Source organism: Symphalangus syndactylus, chromosome 6, assembly GCF_028878055.3.
Source record: "Symphalangus syndactylus isolate Jambi chromosome 6, NHGRI_mSymSyn1-v2.1_pri, whole genome shotgun sequence".
Classification (NCBI taxonomy): Eukaryota; Metazoa; Chordata; class Mammalia; order Primates; family Hylobatidae; genus Symphalangus; species Symphalangus syndactylus.
In genome coordinates, this window is record NC_072428.2 from 134,004,877 (window position 1) to 134,017,596 (window position 12,720).

Sequence of the window (12,720 nt, forward strand, 5' to 3'; positions counted from 1 at the left end):
AGAGCCTACCCTTGTGCCTCTACTCTAATTTGCTAGAATAGAAAAGACTCTCTTTATAGGCCATCTATCAGGTAGGCTTTCTTTCAGTGGGGCCTAGACAAGTTCAAGCAGGCTGCTTCCTTTCTTTTTATAGTAACTGGTTGTAAACATGCAAGAAAATCCTTCCAAGAAGAGGCTATGATTCCACTACAATTCCCCTTCACATTTATACAATGAGGCTAGTGGATAAGCATAGTGATGACATTAGTATTTTTGAAAGATTCATGTGACTTTTCCAATTTAAATATAGTCCTGCCTGAGAATTTACACTTACCTATGCCTCAAATCCTCCAAACGGATAGTCAAAATTCTCGAAATTTTATTACTGAATCCATCTTACATTCTTATGCACTAAGAAATAAAGTCAGTAATAAGTATAACCTGAAAATATATCCATCATAGAAAGAGATTTAACTTATAACTATCTGGGAATGTGTCTGCTTTATAGAAACCTTGCCATTAGCCATGTGTGATAAAATGAAATTATATTTCTACAACATTTTAAGTGCTATGTTATTGATTATTTTAAATTATTTTTTAACTTGTAATTTCTGTGTGAGTAAAGATATTATCTTCTATTTAATGTATATGAAGTGTTAACTCATTCTCAATGTCATTCACCTATGAAGCAGGACTTTCCCTCAAGGCAGAAACTGAAATTGAGAAGGAAACACTAGATTAGATAAAACATGAGAAATCTGTATTTTTTGTCCTTAATAATATATGTAGAAAGATGTTTAGGTGGGAAATCTGAAGTGCAATGTTAAGATGGTTCTTTCACATGGGACCATATGGAACCTGGGGAGTAACAGAAGGTTAATTTGAGATTATAGCATCATGATTGATAAACTAGACATCCCCTTCCACTAGGAGGCATCTTACAGTGATACACCTTAATATATTTGGGATTTTTGCTTGTTTGATTTTTAGATGAGTAGAGAGAGATATATACATACATAAATTGATCGACTTGACTGAGCACTTCTAAGTCTCAGAATTTACTATTAAAATTTTCATGGAAAAAGACAAAAAATACAAACATATACATATATAATTTAATTACTGAAGCATTATAAAGCACACAATCTAATGATGAGATAATACATTAAGTCAATTAGAATATTTGTATTGAATAATAGCTGTTCAAACTATGTTTCAGAGAAATATTTTGACATGGGAAATGGTTCATGATATATGATAGAGCTAGTTAAACAAGCAGCATTTTTCATATAATTTTTATAACAATGATATATATGAAATAGATAAACAGTAGAAAAGTATAACTGCACAATTATTTAAAATGATCACTTTTGTTTGTATGTTTCAAGATGTCATCTCTTTAGTCCTTTAACTAGAGTTTCATGTTTTTCTAGGTTTTTAAAACTTGAAGACAAAATCTCATACAAAGTAAATATCACATTGTTCACACAAGGGATCACACAAAATCTAAAATATTCAAGATTCTATAATTTCTAAATAAGAATAAAAGCAGGAAAATAATATAAAACCTGATGGTTAATAAAGTAGTAGAAGTACAAACACGTATTTTTCACCAAAAATAAAATAATAAATATCAAAACCATTTTCTTCAATGCTAACACCATAAAGGAAGTCAGTTAAGTTATATTATTTTCAGAAGAATCTTGAGAATGTATTATCCCCTGTAATAATTTGTATGCTTTCTCAAATCATATGATCTTGTTTTTAATGTAGAAGACCAGAAATTCATGCTATCCTCATAATAAAAATCATGATAAAATACAAATTATCATGATAAAAATATAAATTATTAAAAATCCAATAAAACCAGATAAATATAAATATTGGCTTATAAATATAATTCTTTATTAAAAGTGATTATAACTTTTGGAGAAAATGGCTGTCTTGTGATTGAAGTGGGGAGTATACAAAGGGAGCTTGAAACATCTGGTCATATCAGAAGGAAATAACTGCTCAAATATTATGGGAACGCATTAAAAAGACAGAGGAGCAAGCTTAGAAGGCCCAGATATAGGAAAATTAAGCACCAAAAAATGACAACAATGAAGTACAACCCATTGAATAAAAAATATCCATGAGTCTATACTGATGGATAGATAGATGATGGATAGCAGATAGATAACAGATGATAGATGACAGATAGAGAGCAGACAGATAATAGACAGGTAAGTGAATGAAGCATTTTTTATACTAAAGTTGCCAACTAATAAATGTAAAAACAATTATAGAGTCAGAACAACACATTTTGAATCATTATTAATAACTGAGTTAGGCAAGATAATCAATGGATGCTAAAACTAGTGACTGAAAGGAACTAGTGAAGTGACATTATGAGGAACAAGCTACATATGTAATAATTTTAATGGGTACTCCAGAAACTAATTAGGGAAAAAAAATAGTAACATAATGGAGATATCCAGGAAGCACCATCTTCACCAAGTGATCCAAGTTAGCTTCACCCCAATAATAGGACAAATTAATATCATATACTTGCTCAGAATGCACAGAGGAGAATACTATTTTTCCTGCAGAAAGTGAATAATTTGAACAAAAACATTGAGGAATATTGTACACTCTCAATTTGTTGGACATTATGCTAAAGAACTCTTCAAAACATCAGTGTTCAGAAAGGCACAAAAAGGCTGAGTAAATATTATAGGTACAGGAGACTAAAGATGACTTTAGATATAATGCATAATCTTGGATTAGGTCTCAGACTGGTGTGGTTGGAGGGAGAATATTGTATATTAGAGAAAAGAAACATGTCAATATCAATATCAACATTAAACATGTCAATGTCAATATTAAATTTTCTGATTTTAATACTTATGGTCAAGCTAGTGGAAATTAGTTTTTTCTTACTAAAAAATCAGAAATTTATAATTAAATGGGTATTATGTCTACACTTTAATCTCAACTGGTTCAAAAAATAAAAATTACATAGAGAAAGAGAATAAGACAAATAATAAATGTTAACGTTTGCTGAATCTGCATGAAATTAAGTGGGAGTTCTTTGCAAAATTTGTGACACTGTTTATAAGTTTAAATTTATTTCATAATTAAATGCTGAAAACACAGGTAACAAATCTTGGGAACTTGAAGGGGCTTATCTAATAGGAATAAGCATTAGCCTTTATCTTAGCTCAAATTCAGATAAAAACTCAAATTTTCTGACCTTTCTATCACACTTCAGTCCTTGACAGACTTCCATTAAGGAATGGGAGTCAACCAATCATGGGTCACAGAATTCATCCTGGTGGGATTTCAGCTCAGTGCCGAGATGGAAGTGCTCCTCTTTTGGATCTTCTCCCTGTTATACATCTTCAGCCTGCTGGCAAATGGCATGATCTTGGGACTCATCTGTCTGGACCACAGTCTGCACACCCCCATGTACTTCTTCCTCTCACACCTGGCTGTCATTGACATGTCCTATGCTTCCAACAATGTTCCCAAGATGTTGGCAAACCTGATGAGCAAGAAAAGAACGATCTCGTTTGTTCCATGCATACTGCAGACCTATTTGTATCTTGCTTTTGCTGCTACAGAGTGTCTGATTTTGGTGGTGATGTCCTATGATAGGTATGTGGCCATTTGCCACCCTCTCCAGTACACTGTCATAATGAGCTGGAGAGTATGCACGATCCTGGCTCTCACATCCTGGTCATGTGGGTTTGCCCTGTCCCTGGTACATGCAATTCTCCTTCTAAGGTTGCCGTTCTGTGGGCCCCGGGATGTGAACCACCTCTTCTGTGAAATTCTGTCTGTCCTCAAGCTGGCCTGTGCTGACACCTGGGTTAACCAAGTGGTCATATTTGCTACCTGTGTGTTTGTCTTAGTTGGGCCTCTTTGTTTGATGCTTGTCTCCTACATGCACATCCTCAGGGCCATCCTAAAGATCCAGACAAAGGAGGGCCGCATAAAGGCCTTCTCCACCTGCTCCTCCCACCTGTGTGTGGTTGGACTCTTCTTTGGCATAGCCATGGTGGTTTACATAGTCCCAGACTCTAATCAACGAGAGGAGCAGGAGAAAATGCTGTCCCTGTTTCACAGTGTCTTTAACCCAATGCTGAATCCCCTGATCTACAGCCTGAGGAATGCTCTGGTGAAGGGCGCCCTCCACAGAGCACTGCAGAGGCCACGGTCTATGTAAGGAGTGGACAGAGTGTTAGCTGTATAGGGCTTTGCCTTTAAACAAGTGGTTTGCTGAAGCAAAAACTGAGAAATTTTTTTCAGTTAGAAGTTTGATATAAATATGGTAATTTTTCTAATTCTAGCTCTGAAAATAAGACAAGATTACAGTGAAAAAAACAGCATATTATATTTTACACTACCTTTCCCACTGAAAACTATGGAGTATGAACCCAGTTTCTGGATTAAATTTTAGTGTTGAGAGTCACTTCTATTTGGAGAGTGGAAGAGATGGAAAAGCTATTTTCCTTTGGAATTTTCATCATTTTCTCAGCATTTTATTGCAAATCTGTGATTTTGAAAGAAAAGCAAACAAAACCCAAAGCAAGCATAAACAAATATAGATTAAAGTGTATACAAAGAAAATAGAGTAATGAAAAAGAATAAGTAAAATCAGTGAAAACAAAAGTGTTTCTTTGAAAAGATTAACAAAATTGACAATCTGTAGCTGCATTTACCAACAAAACAGTGAAAGACTCAAATTACTAAAATTAGGGATATAGAAAGCATCATTAGCAATCTTACAGATACAGAAAGGATTATCAAAGAACACTGTGAACAACTCTATGTGAACAGTTAGAAACTTACATAAAAGGAAAAATTCCAAGGAAGTCACAATATACTGACTCACTCAAAAATAAATAGATAATCTGAATACACTTCTAGTAAGTAAAGAAGTTGAATTAGTAATTTTAAAACTAACACCAAATAAAGTTGCCAATCACATTGCTGTAGTAGCAAATACTATTTAATTTTTAAAAGAATAATTACTATTTCTTCATAAAAATCTCTCAAAAATAGAAGAAAACGGAACTTTTCCCATCTTATTCTATGAGGCCAGTATCACTTGATATCAAAAAAAATCAAAGACATCACAGGAAATGAAAACTGTAGACCAATTTCTTTATGAATATAGATGCAAAATTCTTCAACAAATACCAGCAAACCAAATGCAGCAAACATAATTACCAAGTGAGGTTTCTTCAAAGAATGCAAGGTTGTTTAAACATTCAAAACTCAATGTAATAGACCATGTTAATAAAATAAAGAAAAGAAAACACATCTAATTATACATACTAAAGGCATTTGACAATTCCAGAATCCTTTCCTCACACACACACACACACACACACACACACCAGACTAGAAATATAAGGGAACTTCTTCAAACTCATAAAGGGTAGATAAGAAAACCACAACTAAAATTACAATTAATTGTTAAAGACTGGGATGCTTTCCCCATAAGAAACATGATCAAGGAAGTCTTTTGTTGCTGCTTCTGTTCAGCATTAGACTGGAAGTTCTAGCCAGAGCAATTAAACAAGAAAAAGAAATAAAAGGCATCCAGATTCAAAAGACATAAGGTGAAATGATCTTGTGAATAGAAAATTCTAAGAAATATTTTAAAAATCAGCTCAAACAAATAAATTCAACAATGTTGCAGAATAAAAGTTTTATATTGAAATATCAATTGTATTTCTGTCACGAAGCTGAGCTTAAGACAGCTGAGTTTCCAAGTATCTGACTAACTAAGCTAAGCAACCAGCCAAAATAAAAGCAACAGGCAAGTGTTTAATCATTTACCATGACAGAATAAGCAAGAGGTTGAACTAGAGTAAGTTCCAACTCCCACACTATTTCATTTGTCCCTGTGGAACTGCACTGGGCAAAGGTCAGGTGGATCGATACAGAAGTAGGGATCATCTCACTGCTGAAGGATCCCCAAGCAAAAGGTCCTAATATTTTATGGGCCTGAGAATACAAAAGAGGAGAGAAGAGGGAGAGAGAAGGGGAGCAGAAACATACCAAATACTGAGTCAGAGTGGAGAAAAGGTATCTCTAGGGTCTCCGCTTCTCCCCACAAGATCTAGGCCAAGCTTGTCCAACCCAACTCACTCAAAACTAAATAGATAATCTGAGTAGACTTGCAATAAGTGAGGAAGTTGAATTAGTAAGTTTAAAACTTACACCAAATGAGGCCATCAATCACATTGCTTTAGTGGCAAATTATACTTAATTTTAAAAGAATAATACTATTTCTTCATAAAAATCTCTCAAAATAGAAGAAACTGGAACATTTCTCAACTTATTCTATGAGGCTAGTATCACTCGATACCGAAAAATTAAAGACATCACAGGAAATGAAAACTACATTTCCAAAGACCTATTGATCAAATGTTTGATGTGGCTTTCAGGGTATTCAATAATAGGGATAGGGCTGAAGAGGCTGAAAGAACCCAGCATGGCAAATGACAGGATAGACAACAAGCCCAAATGATAGCAGTCTCTGTAAGCAGCGCCCTGCAACCTCAGGGTCACCCAGGGGGATGCTTCACCCACAGATCAAAAAAGCCTAATAGCAAACCTGCAGGTAATGGCTGCTACTTTAAGTGTGGGAAGCCAGGACATTAGAGCAAGAACTATCCCAGTCAGGGCAGCCCACCCAACCCTGTTCTCACTGCAGGCAGGAGGGTCATTGGAAAAGGGATTGCCCTGAGCTGTGAAGGAAGAAGAGGACACTTTATGCCATAATGGCCCTAACTGAGGACTGGCAGCCATAACTGAGGACTGGAGGGTCCAGAGGTTCCTAGTGACTCCCACAAAAGGCATAGTAAGGAGTCTTGACTGACTGTTAACATGACAGGTAAGAATATTAATTTCTTATTTGATATGGGAGCCAGTTACTCTGTCCTAAATGGCCACCCTGGGCTCTTATCCTCCAAAACCTGTACTGTCATCAGTGTTGATGGCACCTTAAAATCAAAGATTAAACCATTTTTCTACAAAAAAATTTTTATATAATCAGAAAGACATTATGTTTAGGTTTTGGTCAGTAAAATTCCTAATCTTTTAAAGAAACAAAATGTGTTTACATAACCTCCCATCCATTGCTGTTTGATTACTGTTTAATCATCCATATATTTGTGTCTTTATAAATATATTGAAAGAGATGGAAGATGCTTTCAAGGTCCCTTATAAAGGTCAAAGTGTCAATTATCAGTAAATACAAAAGAAGAGTCTACAATTGAATGAGGCAGGTAGACAGCCTGATCAAACACAGAGCACAATGAGAAGTGCTCTTTCGGGAATTACTTCATTGAAACCACAGACCTCACCTGAGATATGTAGTCTAAGCTGAAGTTATTTTGTCCCATCCCATTAGCTGCTTAAGCCTGTCCTTTAATTGTACACTAAAATGCTCACTCACATTTGCATCTTAGCCCTAGCTCCCTCAACAATGAGATTATTCCCCACATCTGTACTGATCCATTTGATCCTCAACTGATGTTATTTCATCGGAGAAAATGAAAATTGGGCAGGCCAGCACTTACTTCTTCTTGGCCTCTTGCTTATAGTATCACGCAAAGTGATTAAAGGCCTAAGTGTTACTTTCATTTTGGCCTGTTGTTTTAATTGTCTACTCCAACACCTGGAGGCTCAGCTCTCTCTAGTCTGTCTTAACTCTCATATACAAGCCATGAACAATCCTAAATAAACTGAAGAAAAAAATCCAATTTGCAAGACTGAGAAAATAAAATGCCTAAGAATACATATAACAAAAAAGAAAGACTTACATACTAAAAGCATAAAATATTGTTGACTGAAATCAAAATTTTAAGTAAATAAAAATACATTCCATGAACTAAGCATTGGAAAACAATTGTGCAGGTTTTTGGCTTAGAGTGACATCAGCAAGATGGTAGAATAAGACTTTCCCATACTTGTCCCCTCTCAGAAACATCAATTTGAACAAGTATCCATGCACAAACATATTTGCACAGGAGCTAAAGAAACCAGGTGAGTGATTACAGCAACTGTGTGTAGCACAGAAATAAGAAAATATGCATTGTAAAGAGTAGGAAGAGCAGTTTCACAATACCTGCATCAACCCTCCCTATTCCAGGCAGAACAATGCAGAGAGAGATACCCTCTGCATAGAGGAAGAAGAGGGGAGTAAATAACAGATTTTGTCTCAGACTCCAACGCTGGGCCAGCCTAGATGCCAACAGTGGGTCTGCACCAGGCAGGCTTTCACAACCACAGTCTCTGAGCTGCTACCCACAGATTCAGCCTATCTGCCACTGCCAAATAGGTCCCCACAGATTCAAGCTCCTGGCTGGCCCAATGACTCCAGAATTCAGGCCGCACATGCAGACTCAGTCTCCAGTCTCACTCCAGCACTAGGACAGCCCACCCCAATGCCAGGCTATCCCAGCAGCTTTGGCCTCCTGACCACCTACAGGACTGGGCTGGCATCCACAGCCCCATGTTTCAGTCCTGCCCCAAACTCTCTACTGGACTAGAGTAAGGGTTCCCCTAATAACCCCAGGCTTCAGGCATGCCTTGGTGCCAGGCCAGGCCCTGAAGCCTCAGACTCCAGCAGACACAGGGTTTAGGCCTGCATCAGCCGACTCAGGGTCTAGGCCAGTTCCAGCAGACCCCAGCACCAAGCTAGCCTCTGTGGACCCAGGTTCCAGGCCAGATCCAGGTTCCAGGAACTGGGCCCAACCTCATAGACCCAGGTACCTGGCTGACTCACCTACTGACCTACACTAGGCCAGCTTGACCAAGGACTTCAACAGGCCCACCTATGGACCATGCCAGATGGCCTGCCTAAAATGACTGGACAAGTTGACTTGTGAAGGGCTTATCTAGACAATTCCAGTCTGCAAAGACTGGAATAAGTCTCTGCTTCTTAAAGTGAACAGACATCAATGCATGGCCATAAGGATCATGAACAATCACGAAACATGGCAACACCAAAGGAACAAATGAGGCACCAACAACTGACCTTACAAAAATGGAGATTTACAAACTGCCTGACAAATAATTCAAAATAATCATCTTAAAGAAACTCAGTGAGCTAAAAGAGAATGTAAATAGACAAATAGATAAAATTAGGAAAACAATACCTGAACAAAATTAGAAGTTCAATAAGAGAAGGAAACCATAAAAAGAATCAAAGAGAAATTCTGGCACTAAACAACACAATAACAGAAATGAACAACTCTACAGAGAGTTTCAGCAGCAGACTCAATCAAATGGGAAATACTTGGTGAACTCCAAAACAGGTCATTTCAAATTGCTCAGTCAAAGGTGGGGGAAAGAATGAAAAAGAGTGAAGAAAGCCTGCAAAAACTGTAGGCTACCATCAAGAACCAATTTAGGCATAATGAATGTCCCAGAGAGAGCAGAGTAACAGAAGGAAAAAAAGAAGCTTTTTAAAATGATAGAAAACATCCCAAATATGGGAAAAGATATAAATATCCAGGTACAGAAAGCTCCAAGGTTTCCAGTCAGATTTAATCTAAACAAGACTACACCAAGACATATTATAATCAAACTGACAAAAATCAAAGACAAAGACATGATCCAGAAAGAGAAAAGAAGCACATCACATACAAGGAAACACCAATATGGCTCTCAAAAGATTTCTCAGCAGAAATCTTACAGGCCAAGAGAGTGGGTTGATTTACTCAAAGTGCCAAAGAGGAAAACAAAGACTGCCAACCAAGAATACTCAAATGACAAAGCTGTCCTTCAGAAATGAAGGAGAGATAAATACTTTCCCAGACAAACAAAAGCTAAGGCAATTTACCACCACTGCACCTGCCTTACAATAACAGCTGAAGGGAGTTCTTCTACCTAAAAGAAAAGGACCCTAATTGGCAACATGAAACATGAAAGGAGATAACTTAATGGCAAAAGAAGTACACAGTATAATTCAGAATACTCTAAAACCATAACGGTGGTGTGTTAATTACTTATATGTTTAGTATAAAGGTTAAATTATAAACTATTAAAAATTACTACAATAACTTTTAAGGGATATGTAACATAAAAAGATGTAAATGGTGACATCAAATATTCAAAATGTGTGGTGGCAGGGAGTAGAATAAAAATGTAGTGCTTTCTCAGAAATCTGTGGAACAAAAAAATAAAAAATAAATAAATAAATTTAAAATGTAGTGCTTTTTGTGGCCAAAGATAAGTTGTTATCAGCTTCAAATAAACTGTTATAACCACAAGACCCTTCTTGTAAGTGTTATAGTAACCACAAATCAAAAATCTATAATAAATACTTAAAAAAAGTGAAAAGCAAGGAATCAAAACATACTATTAGGGAAAATCACTTAACCACAAAGGAAGACAATAAGAGAGGAATAGACAAACAAAGTATAAATAAAACAACTAGAAAACAATTAACAAAATGGCAGTAGTAAGTCCCTACTTTATAAATAATCACCTTGAATGTAAATGAATTAAATTCTCCAGTCAAAAGGCAGAGTGGCTGAATGGATCAAAAGCAAGGCCCAGCTTGATGCTGCCTACAAGAGATTCACTTCACCTGTAAGGACGCATATAGACTGAAAGTGAAGGTATGAGAAAAGATTTTCCATGCAAATGAAAACCAAAGGAGAGTAAGAGTAGCTATACTCATACCAGATAAAATAGACTAAGTCAAAAACTGTAGAAAGAAACAAAGAAAGTCATTACATAAATAATAAAGGGTTTAATTCAGCAAGAGGGTATAACAATACTCTAATGGAGTGTGCTGTTGAAGATCTTTATAGAATTGCTCATTTTCTACAACTATCTGATCTTTGACAAACCTGACAAAAACAAGAAATGGGGAAAGGATTCCCTATTTAATAAATGGTGCTGGGAAAACTGGCTAGCCATATGTAGAAAGCTGAAACTGGATCCCTTCCTTACACCTTATACAAAAATTAATTCAAGATGGATTAAAGACTTACATGTTAGACCTAAAACCATTAAAATCCTACAAGAAAACCTAGGCAATACCATTCAGGACATAGGCATGGGCAAGGACTTCATGTCTAAAATACCAAAAGCAATGGCAACAAAAGCCAAAATTGACAAATGGGATCTAATTAAACTAAAGAGCTTCTGCACAGCAAAAGAAACTACCATCAGAGTGAACAGGCAACCTACAGAATGGGAGAAAATTTTTGCAACCTAATCATCTGACAAAGGGCTAATATCCAGAATCTACAATGAACTCAAACAAATTTACAAGAAAAAAACAACCCCATCAAAAAGTGGGCAAAGGACATGAACAGACACTTCTCAAAAGAAGACATCTATGCAGCCAAAAAACACATGAAAAAATGCTCATCATCACTGGCCATCAGAGAAATGCAAATCAAAACCACAGTGAGATACCATCTCACACCAGTTAGAATGGCCATCATTAAAAAGTCAGGAAACAACAGGTGTGGGAGAGGATGTGGAGAAATAGGAGCACTTTTACACTGTTGGTGGGACTGTAAACTAGTTCAACCATTGTGGAAGTCAGTGTGGTGATTCCTCAGGGATCTAGAACTAGAAATACCATTTGACCCAGCCATCCCATTACTGGGTATATACCCAAAGGACTATAAATCATGCTGCTATAAAGACACATGCACACGTATGTTTATTGCGGCACTATTCACAATAGCAAAGACTTGGAACCAACCCAAATGTCCAACAGCGATAGACTGGATTAAGAAAATGTGGCACATATACACTATGGAATACTATGCAGCCATAAAAAATGATGAGTTCATGTCCTTTGTAGGGACATGGATGAAACTGGGAAACATCATTCTCAGTAAACTATCACAAGGACAAAAAACCAAACACCACATGTTCTCACTCATAGGTGGGAATTGAACAGTGAGAACTCATGGACACAGGAAGGGGAACATCACACTCTGGGGACTGTTGTGGGGTGGGGGGAGTGGGGAGGGACAGCATTAGGAGATATACCTAATGCTAAATGACGAGTTAATGGGTGCAGCAAAACAACATGGTACATGGATACATATGTAACAAACCTGCACATTGTGCACATGTACCCTAAAACCTACAGTATAATAAAAAAAAAAAAAGAATTGCTCATTTTGTAATTGTGGTTTTTGGTTCCAGAATTTCTCTTTTTTTATGGTTTCTTTCCTGATATATATATATATATACACCCAAGATCACCTAAACATAGAAAGCAAATATTAATAGATCCAAGAAGAGAGAAGACGACTTCAATAAAATAACAGTAGAGGACTTCAATACCCCACTTTTAGCAATGGACAGATTAGCCAGGAAGAAAATGTTAAACTATACTCCAGACTAAATGGACCTAACAGACATATACAGACCATTCCATAAACATCTGGAGAATACACATTCTTATCAACTGCACATGAAACAATGTCTAGAATAAATCATATGTTAAGACACAAAACAATCCATAATACATTTAAGAAGATTGAAACATCAAGGAGCTCTTCTGACCATGATGGTATCAAAATAGAAATGAATAACAGAAGGAACTTCAGAAAAATTACAAATACATGGAAATTAAATAATATGCTCCCTGACAACCAATGGGTCAAGGAAGAAATTAAGAAAGATGTTTAAAATCTTTTTAGCCAAATGAAAACGGAAACACAGCATACCAAAACACAAGGGATATAGAAAAACCAGTTC

General features: G+C 36.4%; 1 protein-coding gene across 1 annotated transcript; it reads left to right on the top strand.

Moving 5' to 3' along the window:
* The first annotated feature begins 3,256 nt into the window (after positions 1 to 3,256).
* LOC129485148 (olfactory receptor 2A2) lies at positions 3,257 to 4,230 on the top strand. Its single transcript, XM_055284373.1, has one exon. It carries the CDS (start codon positions 3,257 to 3,259, stop codon positions 4,187 to 4,189), a length of 933 nt encoding a protein of 310 aa, XP_055140348.1. The 3' UTR covers positions 4,190 to 4,230.
* Positions 4,231 to 12,720: the final 8,490 nt, after the last annotated feature.